The sequence below is a fragment of the Indicator indicator genome, chromosome 8 (assembly GCF_027791375.1).
Source record: "Indicator indicator isolate 239-I01 chromosome 8, UM_Iind_1.1, whole genome shotgun sequence".
NCBI classification, from domain to species: Eukaryota; Metazoa; Chordata; class Aves; order Piciformes; family Indicatoridae; genus Indicator; species Indicator indicator.
The window spans coordinates 25,426,741-25,454,690 of record NC_072017.1 but is presented as its reverse complement, the minus strand read 5'-3'; the positions used below and the strand labels follow the sequence as shown (position 1 = coordinate 25,454,690).

The 27,950-nt window shown below is 41.8% G+C and overlaps 1 protein-coding gene across 1 annotated transcript in view; it reads left to right on the top strand.

Annotated features, from left to right (window-relative positions):
- FAM13A (family with sequence similarity 13 member A) overlaps nucleotides 1-27,950 on the top strand; it is a 114,840-nt gene that overhangs the window by 30,822 nt on the left and 56,068 nt on the right. The window contains exon 6 of the mRNA XM_054383266.1: nucleotides 15,006-15,178. Within this exon, the coding sequence (XP_054239241.1) occupies nucleotides 15,006-15,178 (173 nt within the window). The remainder of the gene's footprint in view (nucleotides 1-15,005; nucleotides 15,179-27,950) is intronic.

Here is a 27,950-nt window from a genome sequence, read left to right as displayed (position 1 = left end):
CCTTGACCTATTGTGTTTCTTCATTCATGTGGGAGTAAGCTAGGAGCTGGACTACTCAACCACCTGTCCTCATTAGCGTCAGCACTTCTTGGCATGAAAGGATTATTCTCTTGAAGATTAAGTAGGTTAAAGAGTATTCTAGGTATGTTCTAATCTTTCCTAATCATTGAGGTCTCCATAGTTAATTGGTTTAACGCTTTTATTGAGGTGGAGTCTCATGCATTGTAAAATCTTTATTTTGTATGAGATTCTCTGCATGATGCAGAGAATCAGACAGAGAGAGAGAAAATATATCAGTGGAATAGCCTTTCTAAGGAAGAGGACCTGTTCCTTGGGCCACTATAATTCATCCTATCTAGGTGTAAGAACTCTGGGCTGAAATTTGAACGAAGTGGGTTCTTTTCTGCTTTGAGGGGGTATGGACAAGTCAGCTGTGCTCTGTAGTAGTTTTTGGTAATTATTAGTGTTTGTAGAGTATCCTACCTAAGAATCTTATTTTCCAGTCAGGAAGCACTGCTGTGTTAACCCAGAGGTAAAAGATGGTCTCAAGCATGCCTGAGGTTGCTTACAGACTTGCTCAGCTGTTTGAGCAATATAAAGAATATAGGAGTTTTGGTACAGCGGTAATATATCTCATTGAAAATGATAGCCTGTGTTTTAGAATGGGCCAATGGAAATTATAATAGTGCAAGATCTGTAATTCTCTAGATCTGCTACATTCACCAATGTAGGAGATGACTAGAAGCTTTGCTTTGTGCTGACATGCTTCTAACTGGACCATTTGCCAATAAATATTGCCTATCAAAGTTAGGAAATTAAATGAATAGTCTCTGGCTTACCCCTTGATCTCCTCAAGTCTTGCTTAGAAATCATTAAATAAATTTAGCTTAAAACCTGAGTTTTGGCAATGTGTTGTGCAGATGCTGACTATTTACTTTTGCCCAGGTTCTCAAGTTGAAAACTGCCCTTAGTGACAGTAGTGGGGCTTGATGGTGGGACTTTGATGCGTGATGATCAGGTACTCTAAACCTTTGGACAAGGTTTGGAGAGACTGCTGCATCAAGTCAGAGCTGATAGGTCAGAGGTGGCAGTTTTTCCAGGTGCCATTGTCTTTTGGGCTGTGTAGGAAGGGGTGTGCTTGCAGCTATTATCAGTAAGCAGAATTTGGGTAATGTTTCAGATGTAAACAGGTTCTTGAGCTCAGATCCTTGAGCACACACATTGAGCAAAACAAACTTTGAGCTTGTTTTGTATCCAGTGTGCTGCACTGGAATATTTTTTTTTCTTCATATGAGAATGGAAAGTATGCAATTGCTGATAAGCCTTACTCCTCACAACATTCTCTGGAGGTCCATAATGGTTTAGAGGAGTGATGCTCAGGTTGTACTTGTACATAGGGTGCATACTAGTCATTTTATGGCTCCAAGATGGTTTATTCCAGCTCTGTGGTGTTTTCAAAGGAAATCAGTCTTCAAAGCACAACATTTTGTCCCATAGTTTCACAAATTTCACAAGCAACACTGAATATGAATGAATAGAAATCTCAAGTAATTCTCAAGCTTCAGTAATGCAGAGATACACAGAAATGCATATAGGTGATTACATAATAATTAATTTTTTATGCAAGTCCAAAAGTTAGTGTAATTGCATAATCTTTCTTAGTAGAAGCACAGACAGGCATCTGCTCTTTAGGTCTTTGCAAAGGTGACTTGACTAAGTTTTGACATTTTTAATACTCCATGTAGAATGCAGGTGCCTGATTTTAAAACTAACATTTGAAAATTTTAACCTATTTTTATTTTTGAATCCCAATCCCCTGGCATTCTGAGACCACCAGGGTCAAATCTGTGAAAGATGTACAGTCACAAGCTCTGTTAGCTACAGCTAAGTCTGCAGGCAGAGCTAGGAACCAGAGTGACTGTAGTCAAAAATATCTTAAATTACTTCATTTTTTTTTAAGCTGCTACTTCACAAGATGTCTTTAAAAAAATAATCCAACCTATGCTTAGTGATTGAATGTGCACATGGTCTTTCTACTGTCTGAATTTTAAAGAGCAAGATCAAAAGAATACCATTAGTCCTTCAGGAGCTATTATGTAAGAATCAAACACTGGCATCAGTGGATTCTCAGCTTGAGCTGTGTTTGAGGTTGTGGTTTTGCTTTGCTTGTTTGTAAGTTTCCTGACTTACAAAGCCATAGCTTAGGAACCTATGGCTACATGAAAATGTGTCTGTTAGACCTGCTTGGTACCTTCTAGTGGGTTTGTCTTTCAACTTGCATCTTTTGTTTTAATGGTCATGAGTTCTTCCCCTTGTCTTAATTAACATGAAGATATGCTGTAAAGTAAGAGAAAACACCCAGTTTGTAGGAGGAATACTAAGATCTTGTGCTAGTGATGCCTTGCAAAAACCAGCATGGATTGGAGGACAATAGAGGGGACAGTAGATTTGCAAGTGTTGGAATAAACTGTAAATACAATCTTTTTTCAGTGTGCACTCTGCCCTGCACAAATAAGATCACTTGCTACAGCCTGTACTGAGCTTGTGGAGGTTAGCATTTAAGAGCTAGAGCTGCTTGCTGTAGTTTTAGTATACAGATCTCCTATTCCCTTGGAAATATTATTTTGTGTAAACTAAATGCATTCTTATACTGAAACGCATCAATCTACAAATGCTGTTAGAGAATCTGTGACAGAGCAGTTAACAATGTTCTGTCAAAGGGTTTTCTGCTTTTAGTTCACATACTGCTGTTCTTACTCTTCATCTCCATTCAACATGATGAAAGCAATTACTGTGGTACATGATTCCTGCCGTCACTGACTGCTGCATGCTAATCTTAATAGTACTCAGTCAGTGGCAAGCCTGGTCCTATGCTAACTGCAGGAATGTTACTTTCTAACTTCTGCTAGCAAGTGGCAGAAGAATCTGATCTCACACACCTACATGACTCTCTTGAGTCATTTGTCTGCAATGACTTGTACTTAAAATTAGAGATAGGCGCATAGTGAAGACACAATGCCATGGAAATGGGAGGTGGAAAAAACCTATGAGATCACCTTGAAGATCCTGTTATAGTACAGAATGTATTCCTTGATGCTTTTTCTGGGTCAGAGGTGAATGCTCCAAGAAACAGGAAGTTAATAATGTTCTTTTGCCAGATTATTACATAGTCTAGTGCAATATCTAGTGGAGTCTCAGCATGTCTGTATTACCCAGTATTGATTCAGAGGGCTATAAACAAACATACTAGTTGAGTTCAGGTATGCCTGGTGCTAGTTATTGGGATACTTGACAGTGCTGCTCCCCCCTCTCTTCAAAATCTCTTAAGACCTGAACCTGGTGGTTTGTTTGTTGTGGGGTTTTGTTTTGTTAGAGTTCATAAACAGCATTTTTTATTGCTGAGACAAAAAAGTGATTGAAGGGATCTCTGGAGGCCCCTTCCAACCTCTAACATTGTGTGATGCTGCTGTGATGCTGTGGGGAGCTGGAGTGAACCTTTGCAGTTGTCATGTTAGTTCTTCAAGTTGCATTGTTAAAGAGTGGGCTATACAGTGTTGCAGAGCAGGAGAAATACAGAAGTAAAACTAATTTATGTTTCTTGAAGGGTCTATCTGCACTTTATGGGAGGTAGTACAGGTCAGGCCAGTGCCAACAGTGTCTTTTAGGCAGCAAATTCTTTCACTACTGTGTAATTCCTTGCCATGCTGTGAATGAGAGAAGTACCATACATGGAGAAAGGTTTCTTAGCAGTGTCTTTGAGACTTTCCAACCTACTTACATGGACTTCAGTGAAGCAGCTCTGAGTTTTGGCAGAGCTTCACACTTTTGTAATGCAGAAATCCTTTGGCAAACACTTACTTGTTTACACCTCAGAGAATTAACCCACAGGAAGGATGGAGGAAAGTGACGAGTGCAGTACTGATTTCCCTCTGTTCCCTGGCTTTTGATGGTCTCATTAACATTTGCCCTTTAACAGCGTAGCTGATATTTACAGAGCATTTACTTTCAAATTCTCTCACTGAAGGCAGCATATTTATTGTAAGCATATATTGAAATATCAAATGATGCCCATGGTAACTCCAGTACCCTACCATCATTTTTATTGCTCTCACTATTGTTCTGAACAGGTAGCTGGACACAGACATGAGCAGAAAATCTGCTCTTTGGGAAAATGAAACCAGAAATTGTCACCATAGTCAGCTTTCTAATTTCATTCCTACATCTCTCCTCTGATTGTGATCACCTGGCCGTATTCGTGCTGCTTACTCTTGATGTATTTTTTGTTCAAGCTAGGGGAGTCCAAAAAAGCCAAGTGAATGAAAGGCAGGAGGTATTCCCAGAGGACTAGTGTCTCCCTAGTCAGGTGAGAACGCTAAGATTTAGACATAAATACTTATGCTATGCTTGCTGGCTGTGGGGATGCTGTGATTCCATGTATCATACCAACAGAAGCTTGGTTTTTGTCTTTGACACACTGACAGAGCACCAAACCATTAGCTGATAGAAATCTCTAGGAGAGAGTGCAAGACAGGATTCTTTCATTGTCCCAGAAAGCATAAGAAGTTGATTATTACTTCAATAAGGAGGGGGTATTGTGGTTATTATGTATTTTTTCCATTATATTACTTCAAAACTAAGCAATATATCTCCCTGGTGTAAAAACATGCATGTATTCTGGTTTTGCTTTTGAGCTACTGGGAGCTTTTACAGTCCATCAGGGAGTCCTCAACATGCCTTTCTCTGAGATTCCTCATTGATGAGTGCAGTTGTCAAATCAGAGACTTAAGCATTTCATTTCAATTTGCAGTCAGCTGTCTGTGTGCTCAGCTACGGGCTGCTATTCTCTGCTGCACCTGCAGGCCCCTGACTTGTATTATCAACATCGATCCACCTCCTTCCTCTTTGCTTGGGGAAAGTTCTCTCCATCCCAGGTCAGAACATTGCCCATGCTACCTCTCCTTCTGCAAAGAGATACCATGCAGTAGTTGGTGATTGCTGAGAACTTGTATCTCCTGGCTTGAGGCCCATAGATGTTGCTTTTTGACCTTCATTCCAGGCATGCTGCATACTTGCAGCATTTTGACAAAGCTGCCTGTAGAGCTGCGCAAGGTAGGAAGCTGAAGAGAATCTCTTAGACAAATACACTTGGCCTCCTGCAGAGAAGGGGCCTTAAGGTGTTGCTTGTTCACTTCAACAACCTGCTGTTCTGTGCCATAGAGAGTCCTGGGCTTGAAGATAATCCTACTACTGGATTGATTTCTTGAATTTGAATGGTTTAGGACAAGATAATTTGGGGTTCAAATTACATCTTTCTGGAGTGCACAGTTTTTATGTTCAGCCTTCAGAGAGAATTTAGAATTCCTTCACTGAGTTTGCCCCAGCAGAAGTGTCTCCAGCATTATTTGTTCACTGTTCATCCAGACCTTACTTGACTACTGGAGTGTCAGTCATTTTCTTAAAGTGCTTAATCAGTAATACTAATAATTGAAATTGCCAGCTGCACAAGGAAAACAGGCAAATTTTGCTTTCCTTAAATACCTGTACTCTGAGTGCTGTCTCAGGTAATAATAACTAGCCACTTTGATATCAAAGTATTTTATATGAAGTGTCTTTTTCCATCATATCATTCAGCAACAAGGCCATTTTCACTGGTGGCAAAATGATTCCAGTGAGTTACATGATTTGTCTTGGAGAATTAGAGCTAGCAGGGAGAAAACATTGAGTCAGTACTGAAGTCGTCTCGGGAGTTTCTCCTTGTCATCGTGTCTGGTGGTCTTAGTCATATGGACAGTTCATGCTGAGAGAGCTACTGCTAAGTAACTGGGAACATGCAGCATGTGTAAACACTGGGAAGTGAAGGCATGGTGAGCACATGCATGGGACTTCTCCCTTCTGTGCTTTCTGTGCTAGGGTATCGCTGAGCAGACCGGGGAGGGAGCAATTGGGAAGCAGGTCTGCAAAGAAGACAAATTTAACCAAATGTTTTCCAGCTAATGCAGCTGGAGGCTGACATAACAGCCCACAGACTAGGTACCTTTACAGTCCTGTTCATTGATGCCTTAAACTGAGTGTGAGGATTTGAATTATGTCACCCAAGTGTGCAGATTTTGGGATGCCACATTTATGTAGCTTGTTTAAGACGAGAGTAGCTGGAACTGATTCCTCTGTGCAGCTCCTTTTCATCTTGCTAGTGCCAAGGACAGTGTGTAGCAAGATCAAAATACATCCATGGAGACATCTTAAGCTGAACAGGCCTGGTAAAGCACAGGTGCAGCCTCCTGCAGTGGTTTCATTAGACCAGAATCAGACATATTGTATAGATTTGTTTTTCTTCATACTTTTCTGTCAGCAGCATTTCTGGTTTCAAGAAATGTGTTTTGGTAGAGAAGTAACTGGAAATCAGTCTATATTGAGAATAGTGTCTGTTAACTTTGTTAAGTTAAAAAAATAATTAAAAAACCCAGGGATTTGTCACTTCACCTACCACCTACAATACTGATTTTAAAACCATGCAGGCATACAGCTGACAAGTTCTTCCCAAAGAAGAAATACTTAATCATCCTAAAATACTGACACTGGGAAACAGAGATCAATAGCTCTATCATTCTTACCAGATTTAGCAGAGAGCCAGCATATGTAACATAAGCAATAAATACATACTTGCAGAACTCAGTTACCAGCTCTGTTCCATACTCAGAACCAAGTCTCAAATGCTTTCTTGATGAACAACTACACTGAAATCATAAAGTCACGATGAATGTAGTCATCCTTATAATCTCAGCAGCTGCCACTGCCAAATTTGGATTTCTCCTACTTGTATTTTTAGGCACCGGATCAATTAAAACACCTCCTCTGTACTCTGCCCTACTCAGATAGAGTTGTTTATTACTTTCTGGACTGCACCTATGCTTTATCAAACATTTGAGCACAGATTTCTTACTAAAGACGACTGTTGTTTTGCTTCAAGGTCATATAGGCTTAAGGACTTAGAATCATAGAATGGTTTGAGTTCAAGGGGACCTTTGAAGGTCATCTAGTCCAACAATCTGCCATGGGCAGGTGCATCTTCAAGTAGATCAGATTGCTCGGAGCCCCAAACAACCTGACCTTGAATGTTTCCAGGGATGGGGCATCCATCACCTTTCTGGGCAACCTGGGACAGTGTTTCACCACCCTCGTCATAAAAAATTTCTTCCTAATGTCTAGTCTGAATTTACCCTCCTTGTTTAAAAACATTATGTCTTGTCCTATCACCACAAGCCACACTAAAAAGTCTGTCCTCAACTTTCTTAATGGCACCTTTAAGTATTGGAAGGCTGCAGTGTGGTCCCCTCACAGCCTTCTCTTCTCCAGGCTAAACAACCCCAATTTTCTCAGTCTTTTTTCACAGCAGAAGCATTCCAGCCCTCCCATAATTTTTTATGGGCTTGGTCCAACAGGTTCATGTCTTTCCTGTGCTGAGGACTGGAGAGCTGGACACAGTAGTCTAGGTGAGGTCTCACCAGAGCGGAGCAGAGTGGCAGAATCACCTCCATCAACCTGCTGGCCATGCTTCTTTTGATGAAGCCCAGGATGTGATTTGCCTTCTGGTCTGCAAGTGCACATTGCTCATGTCCACCTTTTCATCCACCAGTACCCTCATGTCCTTCTCCACAGAACTGCTCTCAATCCCTTCATCTCCCAGCCTCTATTGATACTGGGGATTGCATTGACCCAGGTGCAGGACCTTGCATTTGGCCGTGTTGAATGTCATGAGGTTGACGTTGGCCTGCTTCCTGAGGTTATTCAGAGGTATCAGTGGCCAAACACCAAGCCCAAATAACTTTGCCAGGTGGTTCATTCCCTGGTTATTTAATTGATAGAACTGTTTGAACCAGGTCAGTTAGCTGTCAGACAAGAGGTGCATCTGGCTAATGGTCGCCCTTTCTCATTTGTTCATGAAGGAGAGGTGACACTGATGAATGGATAGATCGCTAGCCAAACAGACAGAGTGAGAAAGAAAACAACTTTCTAATTTCCTGTGCATTGTGCTCCCACACCCAGGTTTCTGCAAAGCTACATGCCTTTTTCTGTCCTGCGGAATATTTGTGTCGATATACACAACTTGTAAGCTGACAAAATATGAAACCTTTCAACAGGTGGTTTGGACCTCTTTATTTTGATAGAAAACTCTAGGAATATAAATTTTTTTTATTCAGGATTTTTTTGAGTGAGGCTTCTTTCTTGTCTAGAAAAGTACTGTATTCATGCAGTATCAAATAAAAAAATATGCTGTGTATGTTTTAAATTTGTGGTTGTATTTTTGATGGTAATGCTGTGGAAACATCTTTATCATCTTTCCAGTTATGATGTATAGATATAAACTCATAGCTAGCTTCTTCAAAAAATTCTACATTTACACTTGATAAGTACTTATTCAGATATGTACGAAATGCCCTAATTATTTACACATTCATGCATAGCTTGGGATATTGGAAGCTTTTCTTTTTCCTCCTTGAGAAGATGAGTGAGGTAATCAGAAAAGCAGGATGCCTGTGCTGAGGATCTGTGTCTATACTCTATGTTGATGCATAGCACATTGTTCTCCAGACTCACCTTGATTTGGAGCATTCTCTGTTCTTCAAGAGAGAAAGATTAGAATCACCATACAACTTCAGATCTTAAGAATATATGGCATATCTGTCTTTCATCTTTGAACCCAGGAACTTCTGACATCTTACAGGAAATGAAACATCTCTATGATGCACTGAGTCAGTTGTGAAGAGTCTTGGAAGTGATATGTGCAGGATGATGCCTTCTTGACTGGTCAGACTGTGCCTATAGGGGAAAGGTTTTCTTGCACTTTCTTCAGCTCCAATAATGATATATGTTTATACTGGTCATAAAAACTGTCTTGTCGCTAAGACCAGAGACAGGCACAGTTCCTTGCATCTGAACTTTCTGAGGCAGCAAAATTTGAAAGCCGAATGCAGGAGGTGTGGTGTGGTTGTCTGCTCTTTGGTGCTTATTGGAATGGTCCCTTTGATTGTCGGTAGCATCTGATTCTGTATTTTGCTGAGAACAAAGAAGTATTTTAAATTAGAGTAGCAGACTTTGGCATAGCCAAATGGTTTCAGCAGCCACAGCCTATAACTATTACGTAACAACCCACAACATACCTGATTCAGGCTTACTGATCTTGGTCAAATGCAATCTGAGGGTAAGGTGTCACCAGATGAAAAAAATTTCAGGAGACAAATATCAAATAATTTGATCTTCATCCAAAACATCCCTGTTTTTAGGGAATCTTTGTATTTCTTGATGTTGTCTTCTAAAGTGAAGTTTTTTATGTATTTACAAAGATTAATAGATTTCTCTTTGGCAGACAGTATCAGTTAGAGTTCTCCTGGGACAAAAATACTCCTTTAACACATGCACATTAGGCATCTCTGTATGCACCAGTTTGTATGTTCAGTTCATTTGCTGGAGAGCTGAGAATGTCAAAGGGGAAACTGCAAAAATCACACAGTGGTTAAGGTTGAAAGGACCTCTTAGGGTCATCTTGTCCAACCCCTCTGCTCAGGCAGGATCACCTAGAGCTAGTTGCACAGGACTACATCCAGATGACTTTTTACTATCTCCATGGACATCCTGTGGCAATGCTTAGTTGCTCTCACAGTGAAAAAGTGTTTCTTGATATTGCAGATAGAACCTTCTGTGTTTCAGTTTGTGCTCATTGCCTCCAGTCCTTTCCCTGGGTACCACTGAAAACAGCCTGACTCAATCTTCTTTACACCCTCCCCTCAGGTACTTGTACACTTTGATAAGATCGCACCTGAGCACCATTCTCCAGGCTGAACAGTCCCAGCTCTCTCAGCCTTTCTTGAGAGGAGAAATGCACAAGTCCCTTTCTCATTTTCATTGCCCTTCGTTGGACTCTATCCAGGATGTGTAGACACTAGAGAGGCCAGAACTGGTCCCACTACTCCAGATGTATCTTTGTCAGTGGCCACATCAGTCTTCCTAATGCAGCATGGGACACTGTTGGCCTTCAGCAAGGACAAACATTGCAGTTCGTGGTCAATTTGTTATCCATCGGGACTCCAAAGTCCTTTTCTGCCAAACTGCTTTCCAGCTGGGTAGCCCCCAGGATGTTCGTCCCAAGGTACAGGAGTTTGCACTTCCACTGTTGAACTGCATGAGGCTCTTGTCAGCCCCCTTCTTCTGTTGAACTGTGAGGCTCTTGTCAGCCCCCCTCTGCAGCCTGTTGAGGCCCCTCTGAATGGCAGCACGACACTCTGACTTGTCAGTCACTCCTCCCGGTTTTGTGTCATTTGAAAGCTTGCTCATCAGCCCCCGTCATCCAGATTATTAAGGCTAGTTAGTTGCCTCCAGCTACACTTAATAAGAGCGATCAAACAGATAAGCAATGAAGTCAGGCTAATCTTTGCTTGGTGATTGTTGTAAAATCTGAGGAAAACAAAGAAACAAACCCACAAAAAAAAAACCCCTCCCAGCCCACCCAACTAAAAGCAGCACAAAACTGAGTGTGAAGGGCTGTGAGTTAGAGCAGGAAGCACGTTACTGTTTCCAGAAGTCTCCTTGAGAGAAGAAAAACAGCCACTGTACAAGGTGGAAGTTGAATAATAGGCAGTGGCTTTCTTTTCTGTTTGTTAGTGTTTTTAAGAACATTATGAGCTGGAAACTACTGCCTTGTGGTTAAAGGTAGTCCTTACCTGGGGAGTAGGGCGATTCTTCCACTCGCGATCTTTGGAAACTTCACTTGAATCTTTGTCGTTGGGTGGTTGCCTGCTCTGGAAGCAAACTGCAAGTTGAAGTGTCCCACAGAAGTATCTACAAACCTCCTGCTATACTTGTTAGAGTGTTATAAGATGCAGCCTGTAGACATGTGTTGCAACATGCAACAAGTTTCCTACCGGCCTTTTTTGTTTGTTTCTTTTTAAGCTGGCGCTTGAACTTCCTACAGATTCATCATGTGCCTTTGTCATAGCCCTCCCAGGAGTTTCACTGGCTGTCCTCCACATGCCCCTAAGGATGAGGTTGCACATCAGGCGCATCTCAGAAAGGGCTGCATTGGAGAGAATTAGAATACCTTTTATAAAGTGTTTGTCTCCAGTATCATCTTAATGGTGAATAACCTATAGCATTGGTGTTTTGCAAGTTATTTTCCTAACTTTGTAAGGTACTGTCCTCTCAAACTTCACTGCGTGAAACATATGGATTTGTATGAATAAAGATTCTGCCTAAAATTTGTCTCCTGAGAGCTCTGCCCTCCAAAAATATTTAAGCTGCCTTTGTCCATAGGGAATCTGATACATTGTTTGGCAGGTGTTGCGTGTTTCTGAGCACTTCTTCTTGGGTAGGGGCAGATTCTACAGGTGCAGTATCTGGTAGCAAAACTATTTAGCTTTGTTAATATTGTTCTTAAAATCAGGACACACAAGTATGGTAGGGCTGGAAAGCCCGGCCTCCTGCTGTTTTCCACACTTCGATTGCTGGCATGTGTAGCATATCAGAAGTTGCCTATTTTGCTGACACCCACAGGTGCTTCTGTAAAGTGATCATAGGACAGAGTAGGAACTGTTTCAGTTTAGATGTATAATCACTATTTCTTGTTACTCTGAATGAGAGCTTTTCTGGTGTGCATGGCATCAGCTCTAGCAGGTAATGGTGAAGTAACACCAAAAGCCTGAGAGTTAGTTATCCCCATGCAGGTGCTGAAGGCAACAGTCATCTCCATCTGCAGAAAACTGAATGGGTGGCTGCAAGTTCTCAGTGGGCAAGAAAGGTTTAACAGCCATTCCAGCAGAATGGTGCCTGCAGATCACAGGCCCTGCTGCCTCCCATTGCAATTCCCTCCTGTAGTGCTGCCGACGTGTACCTCCTTGCCTCCCCTCCTCCCTGCAGACATAGTCTTCCCCTTTTAAATCACAGTACCGCTGCCATTTTGAGGCAACTCTGGCCTGGTGTCCAGTGTGTGCCCAGTTCCTGGGGTGTCCACAGGCAGTGACCACTGCAGGCAGTGGGCTAGGAGAGTATTACTGGAAGCCAGTGGTGGTCCAAAGGTGAGATCTTGACTCTGGGCAAAATGCCCATTGACATCAGTGAAGGCAGGATCTCACTGAGAGTGTATGGCCCAGAGGCTGCAGTGGGGAAGCTCTCTGGTTTCTTTTGCCTCTGACATGTTTCATTTTCAGTTTATTCTCTTCAGAGCTCAGTAAGAAGCAACCTTCTGTACCATGCAACTTTTCAACACAGAGAAAGCATCAGCAAACAAATGCAAGCTAAACAAAGCATTATGAAACAGAGGTTGACCCGTGAATGTTGCAAAAAACCTTAGGGTAGGCCAGGTGGGAAAAGAGGTCAGGAATGATCCAGAAAGTCTGACTTCTGTCTAGATTTGTAGTAAATCAGAATTAAAAAACAGATGAATAATGAGAGTCATTAGGTGGCACCAGCATTGCCTCTTCAGAGAAAAAATTGTTAGAAGAGCCAGTGAACATGTGCATGGGTATAGTCAGGGTAATACACTTGAAATTTCTAAAGGTCTTGATAGGATTATCAAAGGTTTTTTAAAAAGCAGGTGTCTTGTGATTAGAAGGAAAGACTTTTTATGGTTAATAACTAGAAAGCAATAAAAATATGTGATTGGCTTATCAAATGTTCCCTGTGAAGTCCCTCAATGATCTTTGATATAATCTGTGCTGTTCAACCACCTCAATAATGATCAGAAATACTGAATATACTGGCTGGAGAAGTGGGCCCATGCCAACCTCATGAAATTCAACAAGGCAAAGTGCAAGGTCCTGCACTTGGGTCAGGGTAATCCCAAGCACAAATACAAGCTGTGTGACAAGTGGATTAAGAGCACCCTGAGAGAGAAGGACTTGAGGGTGCTGGTTGTTGAGGTGCTTGGCATGAGTCAGCAATTTGTGCTAGCAGCCCAAAAAGTCAACTCTATCCTGGACTGCATCAAAAGATGAGTGGCTGGCATGTCAATGGAGGTGATTCTGCTCTCCTCTGCCCTTGTGAGACTCAACCTGGAGTACTGTGTCCAGCTCTGAAGTCCCAACACAAGAAGGACATGAATCTCTTGGAGAAGGCCAAGAGGAGGGCCAGAATGATGATCAGAGGGCTGGAGAGCACCTCTCCTACGAGGACAGGCTGAAGGAGTTGGGGTTGTTGGAGAAGAGAAGGCTCCAGGGAGACCTTATAGCAGCCTTCCAGTACTTGAAGAGGGGCTACAGGAGAGCTGGAGAGGGACTGTTATAAGGGCTTGTGATGATAAGACAAGGGACAATGGTTGTAAACTAGAGCAGGGTAGATTTAGATTAGACATTAGGAAGATGTTCTTTACTATGCATGTAGCAAGACACTGGAATGGTTTGCCCAGAGAAGGTGTGGATGCCTTATTCCTGGAAGTGTTTAAGATCAGGCTGGATGAGGATTTAAGCAACCTTGTCTGGTGGGAGGTGGATCTGCCCATGGCAGGGGGGCTGGAACTAGACGATCTTTAGGGTCTGTTCCAACTTAAGCCATTCTGTGATTCTATGAAATGTGGGGAAAAGTAAAAGTGGCTTACAGGAGGCTTCTAATTTAGTCTGTATTGGATGAAAAATTGATTAGTTAAATTTCTGTCACTTTATGCCAACTAATGTCCACCAAACCCCACAAATTTTAAAAATGTGTGTAGTGATGGGCTCCAAATTAGCTCTTCTTTTCAGAAAGCAGATCTTGATACTGCCCAAGTGTCACAAAATTGTCAGCTCAGTAAGCAATCATGAAAGCCACCAAAAAGGCAGATTTCGATAAGCCACCACTAAACCTGTCTATAAATATAATGCTGCCTACACTTCTGGCTACATTTCCAGAAGGACTTAGTAAAAGGTGAAAAGGTGTAGAAAGAAGCAGAGAAAAAAATAAAGGGTCAAACACAGCAGCAGAATGACTTCTTAAAAATGAGAGATTTTACAAACTCAGATGTTTCTGTCTGATTAGAGACTACAAATAGAGTATTATAAAATCTCAAGTGGTGTAGGGAAGGTGGGGAAAGAACAATTATTTTCTAATTCTCATAATTCAAAGCCAAGGGAAAAATATTTTCTGTCACCATATCTAAATAAAAGTACTTTCTTTTTTTTTTTTCTTTGTTTAGTCAATGTGTAACAACAATGTTGTGAAACTCCGAGCCATTGGATCTTGCAAAGGCTAAACATAGAACTGAACACAAGAGAAAACAAAACATAATCACAAAGGTTAGGTTCAATGTTTGCAGTTAAACACAGTGAACTAGGTGCAAATTCCAAGTAAAAAAAAAAGTCCTAAACAGCAGACTGCCAAAAGCTGGAGCAGTGAATGAGGGGCAGACCTCCATGCTTGCTCTCCTTCCCCCTGAGCATCCTTTATCTGCCCCTGATGATGGACATCTGTCTGATGCAGCACTGTCTCTTTTGAATGCTTTTGCTGAAAGGTCTGAGCAAGAGCTCTGGTGTTCTTGTACATGGGCTCCATGATGTTTGGAAACTTCGTTTCAGATTTAGGGAGCCCAACGTCCAACTCTGTGTCCTGGGTGCCTCGGCAATGAATGCCAATCCAACATGGCCTGAGAAATTTCCTTCTGGGGCACCTGTTGCCATCAGTTGCTATTAAAAAGGAGGGGAGGGAGGGTGAGAAAAGGTGTCTAATTATTTTTGCTGTTTCTCCCGTTGTCAAGAAGCAAATCCAGTGGGAAGTTTTTTGGTTTGTCTTCTGTGCTACAGAGAACTTTCTGCTTGTTTTACTTACCTTTTTAAAAATTTCACTCTTTCAATAGACACACCTTTGTTTTTCTTTAAATAGTTTTTATCAAGCAGAATGTTTTTTAATTATTATTATTTTGCACCTTGTCATATTCTTTGCTGTTTGTACACTGCTATAAAATGCCTTTCCATTGCAGATTACCTGAAAGTGCTGCTCTGCGTTCTTCCTTTCACGTTTCATATTTCTCTCTCTTTGTCGTTCTGTAGATGACAAAGTCCACAGTGGAAGGATCCAGCCAAACGTGCCTAGTGCCACAACCACGCCTGTCAGATGGAATACCTCACGTCAGCCTCCGACTAACAGATGGCAGCTCATGTTGGAAGGAGATGGATATAGCGGATGAAATCTCCTTCATTAACAGTGATACATTTTTCTCCAGGTGAGTGCTCCTTTTTTGTCTGTAGTTGTTCTCTACCTGTACCTTTAGCTCTGAGCATTTCGATCACATTTTTTCTCATTGGTGCTGAAAAAGTCAAGTTTGCTGGGGTGTAAGGCAAATGAATGTGTGTATCCCTGTTTGAAACCACACATTGCATCAGATTCCTTACAAAGACAGCTGTGTGTCTTTCTAATACAAAGTTTCAAGCATCTGAAGGTAGTCTGCTTGGTGAAGGAGTGCAGGTGGACTGGACTCCTCTAAGATCAGACACTCAAAATTACACTGAGCATAAAATGCGTCTGAAATGGAAGGTGTCTCCTCTGAATAATTAGATCTGTCCAGTTTAAGAAATGACTGACATTCTTCCCTTTCTTGATCCAAAAATGAAGGAGCTTTTGAGAGGCTTTATCCTTCTGGCAGGAGCAATGGTAGTGCTAGTGTTGTTCAGACAAGACAGTATAGAAAAGTATCTACTGAGTATCTGTGAGAGGATCTATCTGAATTTGTTTGCAAGATTGTGTCTAGAGCATCTCTAAGAGTATCTATGTGAATGAGTATGTTGAATTTTGAATGCTGATACTTTGTCAAGGAGGTGAACAGGTAATAGGTAATGTCCTACCCTGAACTTTGGACTGAACCAGTACCTTTTCACTGTTTAAATTACTGAATAGAGTCTGTCGTTCCCTTTCTTCTTGTGTCCAGTGCTGCACATGAAGGTTTCTGGTTACTGTGGGAAATTGCTGTGTGCTACTGAAATACAGGGTTGGCCTGATGTGGGAAATAGTGCTATTTACATGTCATGAAACACGACACTGCAATATCCCTGCATACCAACACAGAACACAAAGCAGAGGCAGTGCTGCCAGACACGTAACTGAGTGACTTCACTGTGTAAGCAGGAGACTGGTGCTATTCTCAGCACCAACACAGACAGACAGCACTCAGCTTAGGAGACAAGTCAGCAAATTATGCACTGACACCACGTTTTGGTTCATAATGGTAGTGGAAATTGTGGACAAAATCCAACACCAGATTTTGAATCGCAGTGGTGGTGGTGAAGCATAGATGTCAAATCTGTTTCTAGCCTTTGCAGGCACACAAGCTTTTTAACTTCTGGCTGTGTCAGCTATGTGGTTTACTGTCCCCAAGCCTGTCCCTAAAACTGCATCCAGAAGACATAGGGTTCGTTTTCACATCTTCATTAATCCAGCTCCTTTTGACTGAGGTAAGTTAGGAAAGAATTACCAGATCAGGCCAGCTGGCAAAACGGAGAAGGCCACACACTTCTACCAGCTAGACGGAGCCAAGCATGTGGGGCTGAGTCAGAAGTTATGGCCTCTTGCATAGGTGTGCCGGAGCTTGGCAGAAAATGTGCCTCCTCCCATACTCCACTGTATGTTGCAAGGTGTAAAGGGAAATTAAGTGTTTGAGAGTTGAAACAAAGGACTGCTGAGTCTCATATCTGGAATGGTATCAGTGACTGACGTACTTCATGAGGTGTCCCAAAAAACTGATTCTGTTGGACAGCATTCCCCAAAAGATATAATTATTTGCTGTAGGAATTCATACTTTCCCATCCCTCTGTTAATTCCCTAGAAGAGTACTGTTGGAAGTATGAGACAGTTGGGCCAGTACTGACACAGGACATAAAGCACCAAATGAGATGTGTTCATAGTTAGGCAAAAGTCTAGTCTCCATGCTCATGCCTCGAGAAGAAAGATGTCTATATCTCTATTTTTATCTGGGAACTTAGTCAACTGTAGAAATAAATTCTCTTCTAATCCCATTTTGTCAAAGAATGTCCTGGTTTTGTGTTCTGTATCACAGTTCTGTACATATTTACCCAATTGGGTTGAGTATCTGCATTGCTGTTTGCCTCTAGTAACTTTCTGAGTGACCTACTGCTGCTGCTGAAGGAGGAGTCAGTAATGCTCATTGTTTTCTCCCTAGCTTCAGGATGGCAGGTTGTTGTGCATGGTAAGATGAAAACAAGGTCATGGGCCACCCCTAAGAGGAAGAGAGGAGAGAGGTCTCTAGCAGAGGACATACTTTGGGAACAGCTGTCTGTGCAACAGTCAGAAACCCTGATTCCCTAAAACTAGTGTAGTGCTCTGATAATATCAGGAGTGGTCTTACACATGTTTTTGGCAGACTTGTGTCATGCCTGTGTAATCTAATATCACAGTGAGGTGCTTACTCCCTGTTGCAACCTCCATGCAAGGCTACACTAGGAGTTTTCACCCTTTTCAGGAGAAAGACTCTGGCATCACATCTAGATTATAAAGTGCTTTGCAAACACGCTGCTGTTCTTGTTGGGGGGGTTTGTGTCACAAAGTACAAAGAGTTCTTAAAGAAATGTTATCATTAATTATACATAATTAGCAGATACATTATGACTGTGTCTTGGCTATCCTATGATCTTTGTTAGAAAAGAATAAAGGTTGTTCTTGGCAATGATAATACTTTGCTGTTTCATGAAAACACTTGTGGTTTGTTCCCTTTCCATGCTCAGACACCAGGATATGGGTGCATTAGAAGAGGATGAAGGGCTGCACAGAATGTTAAATGCAAAATTCCACCTTTAGCAGGCTCACAAGTTTAAAAGTGAAGAAATAACCACACACACTAAGCCCGTAAACCTCCCACCCCAGTAAGGACTGTAGTCTTTGATACAATTGGCAATCACTTTCATTTGACACTAGAGCAGAGGTCTTCAGGAGGAAAATGGGAGGCTTCTGGTTGAGTAGTCATTTTTTATACCATTTAAAATACCTCTCAGTATGTGTCTTCATACAGTTGACCTTCAAAGGAAGATCTACATATTAAGTCTTCTAGAATGGCTTACTGTTTTTTTTTTTTTTAATATAGAAAGATGTGTTATGCCTCCTTACATGTATGAAATACCTCACTGCAGGAATTTTTGGAAGGTGCTGCTGTCATTTCAAATATGTGAAGTATCAGTTGCAATCAAAACATTGCAGAGCCTAAAATATGTATCACCTTCTGTTCATAACTGTTATCTTAAGAAAATGGCATTTGTAAAGTTGATAAGTTCTTTTTTCCTAACTAAAAGAGGTGGATTAACCTCTGCTTTGGAAGGGGTATGCAAAATTGCAGTAGGAAGTGGAGTGATTTTGGATGTAGATAGAGATGCTAAAATTTGGGTGCTTCAAATAACAGATTCAAATGGATTTCATATCAGGGAGAGGATATTAAGGCAAGGGGGAAAATGCTTCCTGCAGCCAAAATGTGAGACAAGGGATTGTTGATGGTGAGCAGAAATGTCTTACCTGATGCTGGCTCAGAGGTGCATGCTGCCTGCAGACTTTTGTTATCATCCTGGATCTTTTGCCTGGGAAAGGCACTGAAATAGGCTTTGCTGTTAGATATGACTGTTCTAGCACTTGCTGGAGCTGCAGCTCTTTGCAGTCCTGGTACTGTTTCAAAGGAGGATCCCTCTGTGGGAGGGCACTCTACTGGATTTGGTGTTTGTGGGCTCTGTGTTCCCTAGGTGCAAGTATTGATCAAAGGAGTGTGACAGGTGCTGGGAAACGGGTGTCTGTATGACTACCCAACTTTGTGAAACATATTGTGCAGTTCCTGAGAGCCAAAGCTTAGAGCAACTACAGCAGTCTTCTCCAGTACTTTCCAGCCATGCCTTTGTGTGCCAAAGATCATAAATTCCTGCTTGTGGCGGCACTCGTAAGTGCAGTAAGATCTGCCTGCACAGATACCCCATGCTGGCTTTGTAACATGTGCGTGTTCTCAAAAAGAAGATTTGTTAGATTTGTTTATATCAACTTTTTGTTCACAAAGATCCTTATGTCTGGCCTGTGTTCTGCAAATAAAGGAATCACATGCTGTAGTAGCCTCCCTAAAATACAGGGTGGGTTAATGTACCCTGCTGCACCCTATTCTTAATGACACTGCATGTTCTTGCTTTTAATTGTTGAGTTATGAAAACATATGTATTTGTACACTGAGAACTTTGTGCTTACTATAAACACTTTCCCTGTTTGTTGGCTTTCCTTTTAGCTGTTGTGGTTTAAAACCGAGGCAAGCCAAACTGTACCATTATTCTCTGGCATGAGATAAGAAGTTGGGTGACTGTTGTTGCCAGAACAAGTCGAATAAGGGGGCTTCTGTTGTTTGCTTAGCTGACTATTTTTGTTTAGGTTTCGGGGTTTTTTGTTTTTTGAAGTCTATCATACCAGTACATTCAGTCCCTAGCCAAAGTAATAATTTGCCTTATCACCCAGGAGCCTTGCTGTCAGGTTTACATAAGGGATTGCAGCCAGGCAGCCGACAGGGCTGCCCTCTGACAGCCTTGGATTCTTTGAGAAAACTGCTCAGAAAAGGAGCAAAGGTCTGGAATGAGGTCGATGGGGAGGTGATGAGTTGCCTTCTGCATTGTTCAGCAGCAGCCTGGGGCGGGTCCTCCTCTGAGCCCTCAGAGAGGACTTTCTATGTAAGGTGGTGTTGCTCTGTCACCTTCAGTCTTTAGGTTGCGTTGAGTTAGTTTTTTCCGAGCTGACTCATTTAACTTTGAGAGTACATTTGCCTCCACCCTCCTATGCAATCAATTCCCTTCTTCTTGAATTGTGAGATGCTGGCAGTAGGAACTGCCTTACATAATGAGTTGTTAAGAAAAGCATTTCAGTTTTCCAAAAACACAGCCACAAAGACATATGATTTATGTGTGTCTCCAAGGTAAATGACTGTCAGTGGCAAGCTAGGGTGTGGTCTCAGCTCTTCCAGGTTCTTCTCCCTTGTTTGTAGCCCAGATGTAATGACAGTCACAGAAACATGTAATTATGTGGATTTGTTTTCCATGCAAGTTACCTGGGTGGATTTCAGTTTACTTTTCCAAGTGTTTGCCCTCTCTCTTCCACCCTGCACAGGTTACTCCTTTAGATTATGTTCTGTCTATTACTGTAGTCTAACCTTCCTGTTTACCTGTAGCCATCTTATCTTTGCCTGTCTATGTAAAACTTACCTGATGACAAATTACTCCTTTTGCGATGGAGAACATCTTGAATCTGACACCCTAACCTGTGCCTGAGAAGTGGAGGTTCATCTTGGAAGCAATAAGAATTGTAAATGAAACAAGGATCTGACAACTGTTAGATGTAGAAAGCAGCACTTTAATGCCATAACATGTATGGAAAGAGAAGTTCTTTTAGTCCATGAGCCAAGTACTTTAGCTTTTCCTGTTTCCTGGGACAGCATTCAGCAGCCTTAGAAACCAGGAAGGGACTGCAGTAATTGAGTAACAGCAGTTGAGTAACAAAGATGAAAAAAAAAAAAAAGTATTCCCTTTCTGTATTTCAGACATTGCCCTCTCATCTAAAACAATTCTTTATTATAATTTTGGGTTTTGGGGTTTTTTTGTATCTGCTTTTGCTGTGAGGAGAATGTCCTTTTGATGCATGGGGCTGGTGGCTTTCTGATACCAATAGTGTCAGATAATTGTTTTTGCTGTAGGAAATAAGGTGCAGACATCTGTGATAATTCTAAAGTAGTTTTCAAACAAAAGGATCTTCTGGGAGAACACACAGTGGATAATAAGGAACTAAAGCCAATCTTGAAAATCCTTGTTCTTCCAATATTTGTGTTTACAAAACCCAAGACACTCACCAATATCTTGTCTTATTAGAAGCTAGAAAAGAGGCAGAACCTCTGCACTGTGACTTGTTTTTACTGCAGTAACTGAGTAGTTCCCTCTCCTGTTGCTTCCTTAGCCTGTCTCCTGAAGTGCCTGGTGCATTGTTCAGCTGAGAAGGTTCAGCACGGTGTGCCTCGTTTCCGGTAGCTTTGCTGAGCAAGCACTTCTCTACCATCTGAAGCTGTGAGGTACTCTATCCTGTGCAGCTTCCCCGAGGGGACCCAGGCAGCCTGCAGGAAAATCAGCGGGCACAGGTCACTGAGTTCTCAGCCAGGCTTGTTTGCTGCTGCAATTTCCCGGTTCAGCTGGAAGAACCGTGCATTTGGACGTTGTGTTCAGCACGTTGCAGTGTAGTTTGATGGGGTTCAGCTCTGACTTCACATGACACATGAATTTTTAATCAAAGTGGTCAGCTGACTGTCTAATAAGAAAAGGCTGGGAGTAGCAGTACACTCACTGCTCTTGTCACCTTGCCTGCATCTGTTTGTCACTGAGGTTTTCCAGTGTTGTAAAAATCCTCCTTTGTCATGGTCAGTGGTCACGACAGATTTCCTCTCATTTTATCTGTTATAAGGAAAGTGATTCCATACTGACTGCTTATCTAGAAATTGTGCTTTCTCACATTAGCTCAGTGCCTTCCTCCTGGCCTGAGAGGGTTTCACTTAGGAAGTGTCAAGATAGATCCATTTCTGTACAAAGCTTTCCTTTTATTTCTCCACCTGCTGCCAAGAAGTGTATTTGTACTGGAGATGGATGCAAAGAGAGACTTCTAGAGAATTGCAAAGAAATTACTAAGGGCCACTTGGATGTTAATGACTTCCAGTCATTAGGGCTTTGACAGACCTCCTGGAAACAAGGTATTCTGCCACCAGTTCCTCAAGACCTTTCACAGTTTCCAAGTTCTCTGCATTCAGAACGTTTGAGTCATGCAGGGAGGGATTAATATCTAATAAAGTACATTTTTATTGTCTTGCATTATGGTTAGGAACCACCTAACCATCATGAAATGAATACTGTCTTGGGAGCACTGCATCATGTTTTGTAAAATTAATAGATGTTTCCTTCCACCCCAAAAGTCCACAGTGTCAAACTGTAAAAAATCAAGTGATCAGCATTCTGAGAGGGCTACTGATCATCACAGAAAATAAGTTTTCCTCTGAACTCTCATAACTTTTGCTGGATTTATGCTTCTTGGATACAAAAAATTGCATTTTTCCCAGGAACATGGAGGTGAGTTGTGAAGTTGCAAGCTTAGACCTTCCTTTTGTTGTTCTAAGTGCTTCTGAAAATTAAATGTAGGCTTATGCTGGACTTTTGTGTCTCTTGTGCTACTCCTAACATTGCTCAGAGTGGCCTGCAGCAGGATGGGAGAGTGTTAGCACAGCCTGGACACATACAGAGTGGTCAGACTCAAAGCTGGTTTTGCAAATGAAGGGCACAGCAGTGAGCTGCCCCGATTGAGCTCAGTGTTGTTGTATCTGGCTGTGCATACAAAATAATCTTTGTTTCTCAATGTATGAACAGCTTGGTGCAGGAAGAAGCCCTGTACCTTGCCAGAGTGTGCTCTGGTCAAATACAGTTGGGTTTTAGTGGATCTGGTCAGAGTTGTCCTTTAGCCAGGATCTATGTTGCTTCCATGACAGACGCATCCTCCAGCTCTGTGCAGAGAGATAGAATTACTCTCACTCAGCTCACTCCTGTCTTTGTGCCTCCCAGCTGGAGCCAGTGTCTCATGCCAAGTCATCTATTCCCACCACTTCTCCTGGAAGCCAGGCCAGCCTCTGGGACACTTGTGCAGAGGGAGGTCTCCTTTCAGTCATACCATTAGCTGAAAAAGCGGAGCTATTTCTAGAGGGTTTTTCTGGAGGGTAACTCTGCCAGACCGCCTCCCTTGCCAGCACAGACAGCAGTTTATCTTTCAGTGGAGTGAAAAAGCTGCATTCACCCAACATGAATGTTGTGGCACACTCCTCTGCTTTGCTCACTCTCTTCTGATATGGTTGTCATTTTTGAAAGACTGAGGGTGAACTACAGGCATTTCACTTGGAGATGCTTTAGAAAGGAAACATGGTGGATTCAGAGGCATGGAGTTCCAAGGCTACTAATTTTGTAGAGGATTGGAAGGGTTTTTTTGGAAGGTTGGAAAGTGCAGAGCCAATGACACTTTTGGTAGGGAAATGTAAATAGTGCAGGGAGTACCAAAGGCTTGCTTAAACATTTTGGGAATCTTTTTGCTTACATAGGAATGCTTTTTCTTCAGAGTTTTCTATGACAAACATTTAATTGGTCAGAAACAGATGAATTTTTAAAGGGTCTTTGTGCAGACTGTTTGATAAAAAAAACAGTTTAGAGGAGTGGGAGTAATGTCATTGGACATTAGTATTTAGGAATGTCATTAGTTTAGCAGAGCTTTGGAAAAAGCCTACTTTGAAAATAACTTGTATATGACCAGACTCCGGCTTGTTTGCTTGTGCTCCCATGCTCTGGCACTTGAACTAACTAGTGCAAATGAAGAACTTACTGACCTGTTGCACAGCATGCCTCACTCTGTTCCCACAGCAGATTAGCTGGCACAGCCATTCATTACTTGATGCTTTCCCAGAAAACCCTTTAGGAACCTACTCCCAGTCCTCCCCCTTCTGCAGGACAGAGGCCAAGAAATAATTTCTGGGCTATCCCATGGGGTAGGAGTCCTTTGGAACAAGTTAAAGCAGCTGACAAGTGGGTGTGACTGTGCTTGCAAAGGACAGTGCTGCTTAGTGAAGAGCCTCCACAGCAGCTATTCCAGGTCTCCTTGGTAGCTTGAGCTGTCCCTCTCAATGGGAAATGTGCTCACATGCTTATCTGTTGGCTGAGATCAAGAACTCTGAGAAGCTTTCAGCTTGGTGTTTACTTTGTTCCTGCCTGAGCAAGTTTAAGGAACAATTCTGGAATATGTTTTCTCCCTAATGGATTTTAACTAACTTTGTTTAAAAGGTAATTTGGCCTCCAAGCTGCAGGAAAGAACAGAAGAGCTATGGTGTAAACACCCAGCATATTCCCCACAGATATGCCAGCAATACTTGCATTTCTATGCCAGTACTCTTGGGAGTACTAAGTCAGAAATTAATGTTTCCTGCATGAATAGGCCCTTTTCTTTGAAAACACTAAACATGTGGGGTTTAGTTCTTCATGGTTTGTCTGTGAACAGTCCTCAGTCTTTCACAACTTACCTGAGAATGGGAATTCCTGAACTTCTCAGAGACTTGTGTAGCAACCACCCCAGTAGGAAATACAGACATAATATGGCTTTCCCACACAATATCTATGTGGATGCCTCCAGGGAGGATCTTAATGTCTGTGGCCACACAGCCTCTCAGGGCTCATGTATAAGTGCTGATCTGGCATGACATTGTATCTCCCAGTAAGATTGATGATCTTGCATATAGGTCCCATATTTGACTCTTCTATGGCTGTACTGAAATTTCTAATGATGGCTTGCACACAACATACAAAAAGAACCACCAGTATTTTTTTACATTTCCTTTTAGATTTTTGATAAGGCATTATTTGACACAGGGCTGAGTGCCAGTCTTAGAAAGCTACTGTTAATGCTTACCCCATTTCTGAAGATTCACCTTTTACTAAGTTACATTTTTGAAATATTAGTTACTCTTTTTTTCCCATTGGTGCTCTTTTGGACAGGGCCAATTTAATCGAATGCCTGCTTTGTTTGGACATGAAGGGCTACAGTTTCCAAATACGGTTTCTGTTTACATAGGGCTTGCTTATTCCATGTGCACACACAAATCTTCTGGCCTGCGGGAGATTTTCTAGAGTATTAATCATTTATAATTGCAGACGTTTGCACAGATACTCTAAAGAAAAAACCGCATGTAACAGTGCGTGCATGAGTACATAAATAATGGCATTTAAATTTTTTTATTGGTGGTATTTTGAAAAGTACATTCTCTAATTTTTCACTCTGATGGTATCTGTGCTTTGCATTTCATGTTTCTGCCAGGGGGAAATTATTGTGTAGCTAGGTAAACACTGTGGGAATACATTGATGGTATTGAGCAGAAATCCAGCATCCTAAAAATCCTTAGATATTATCAGATATATTTCTGTCTCTCTCTCTGTTTTTTTTTTTTTTAATTATTATCTAATTTGTGTATGACTGTGCAGTCAGGCAAGGAGGTAGACTCAGACACATCCTCTTAAAATCCATTATCTGGACCATTTATATCTCATGTCCTCTGGTGCTGTTCACAGGTCCTCTTCTCTTGTTGCTTTATATGCTGAGAAAATTACTTGGTGTGCAGCTAAGTATGAAAACAAAGGAAAGAGAAGAAAGCACTTCTGTAATGATGATTGACAGGAGACTTCCATTCCAAATATGTATTCATTCTTTAAACAGTGGTGGTGGAGAAAAGTGATTAATCATATTTAGTTCCAACCAGTGTCTTCTTTTCTTTGGTGAATTTCAGTAAGAAATTTGTAAATCAAGTAGTTTGAACCCAGGTGGTGCCTTGGCGTAGGTACTGAAGCGTGGTGGTGTATGTTGCTATTTTAGGGAGCTTTCTAGTTTTTATTACTTGCTCTCTGTTTTCCTGCAGCATTCACAGTACAGTAAAGAGCATACAGTCAGTGGAGAGGATGCTGTGCCTGGCCTGAAAGAAGGGGTTTGCCCCCCATCTTCTGTATGTATGTGTGGTGGTACTGTAGCCACTGTGATAGACTATTGCTGCTAACAGACGTGTTTGGCCTTTCTGAGCAATAGGAATGCCAGAATTGTATGAAATTTGCAGAAGAGGTTTTGGTTTTTATGTCTAACATCAGTGAACAAATTCAACAAGTACAAACAAATCTAAACCAAATGTTGTGCAGTCCCAGGTTTTATATGTGAATTATGCAAGGTAAAAAGGGTATTGAAGATCAGGGAGAGGGAAGGAGTTACCACCTCTGCTGTGTAGCACAATGGTTTCAATGTAAAGATCTGTGAGTAGGAAGTAGAATAGTTTGGATAAGACCACATTTTTCTGGCAGCTTTGTTCTGCCTGCTTTATGCTACAAATGCATTACTTGTGGTCTGTACCTTTGAACGTGAGAGATGAAGAATGAGAGACTTGTGTCCCTGTTTAGCAGAGTGAGATTTGAAGGGCCCATTGAGATGATGCTAACTGAAGTGAAGTGACATGCACTGTGGGGTGATTTCCCACTGTTTGAATAGCAGGTACTGCTGCTATTACTGATGGCTGGCCACTATCCCCCAAAGTACTTGTTAAATTTCACTCCCTCTGACATTTGTCCAAGTTATTGCAGTATCTGCAGCTGCTCCAGAAATAATTAAATCCTTGGTAAACCAGCAGTGCTATCAGCAGTCCACCAGCTGTATTTTTTTCGTCTTTAATCTCCTTTACTTTAATGGATGTCAAAGTTGCATGCCAGTGGGTTCACAGGGAAACATGAGGTAGGGTACCTCTTCTTAGTCATGGTGGTTTGGGCAATGCTAAAGAGGTAGACAAGGAGGAAGACAAGAAAACTGATACCCATTTAGGGGAGTCCAAAAAAAAGAGAACAGAAACAGAAGGTGCATCTGAAGGTACATGACAGCACAGGGAGTCCTGGACAACTTTAATGTTCTCTGCAGGCATCTGGTCGATTTCATCATGATGCCGTGCACTAACCTTCCTCACTGATGCTAATTCATAAATTAATTTTTGCTGGTTATTACAGCATCACTTTTTGTTAGTGAATTCTTCGTTGGGGATCTTAGTCCCTTTAAGCTCATTTATATGGACAAGTCCCTTGGAAGTTATAACAAAATAGCTAGAGTATAAATTCAGAATACAGCAGCTATTTAAGTTATTCCATTTCTGTTTATTCAGCAAACTACTCTGGAGAACTCTGACTCCTTCCCCATGTGGATGGTTCCTTAGCTAAATGTGGAAAACTTTTTTTTTTTATTGGCATCCTGATGCTAACACTCAGTGTGTAGAAGTGTAATAGACTATGAATAATTGTGTGTGTATAAAAGAGGACTGGCCAAGAAAAGGCAATTTGATTTATGTCGAATTGTGAAACAGTACAAGGTGCTTTTGTTTTATAATGAAGCAGTTTTGTGTATCAGAGGAAAATCTTTTATGTTTTAAGTTGCCCAAGAGTACGTATGGCATATTTGATGTAACAGGAAGTCATCAAGATATTCATTTAATTGGCGCAGATAAGAGCAGGCCAAGTCGGTGATGGCAGAGTGCTTTATCAGCATTGCTGGCTTTCCTAAAAAGGGGGCCTGCGCTGAGCCTGGCATGACTGGTGCAGCAGAACAGGCCTGTACTGAGGCAACGGGCAGAGGCACCACTAATGGACTTCTTCCAGTCAGCCTGCTGACAGGAGCGAATGTTAAACAGTCCAGTGTACTGAAGCGGAGTCTCTTCGCCATTGACCTCTGCGTCTCTACTCCATGCTACAGCTTTCTGAGGCTGCAGCTGCCCCACTGCTCTTGGTTTTGACAGAATATGTGCCTGCCTTCTACTGAGAAAGGTTCTGATCTGTTAGGCATCCCCACGAAATCTTCACGGAGAGAGTTGTTAGACGTTGGAATGTGCTGGCCAGGGAGGTGGTGGGGTCATCATCCCTGGAGGTGTTCAAGAGGGGATTGGACGTGGCACTTGGTGACATGGTTTAGTAGTCATGAGGTCTTGGGTGACAGGTTGGATTTTGATGATCCTTGAGGTCTTTTCCAGCCTTATTGATTCTGTGATTCTGTGAAATGTCTGATAGCCTCCTGCTAACATGTGTATGTCATCAGCCTCTCCAGAAAGCTGATGTGGCTCTTGTGTAATTCACGTGACCTACATCTGTATGAAAGTCTTAAACACACAAGTGCTAAGCTCTTGCTGCAGCTTTCTTCCAAACCAGTGCCAGTCTTCATTGGGTTCAAAAGTGACAATGCTTTTAATATTGACTTAAAGTTCTGAAGATTGGTGTGTCTGACTGCACCAGAACTAGCCATTAGGCTTTTACCACCTTTTATCATCTTTGTTGAAAGGATTCAATCTCTTTCTTACACTCCTTTATCAGTTTCAGATTGTCCTCTTTCTCATTGCATGAAATGTGCAATGT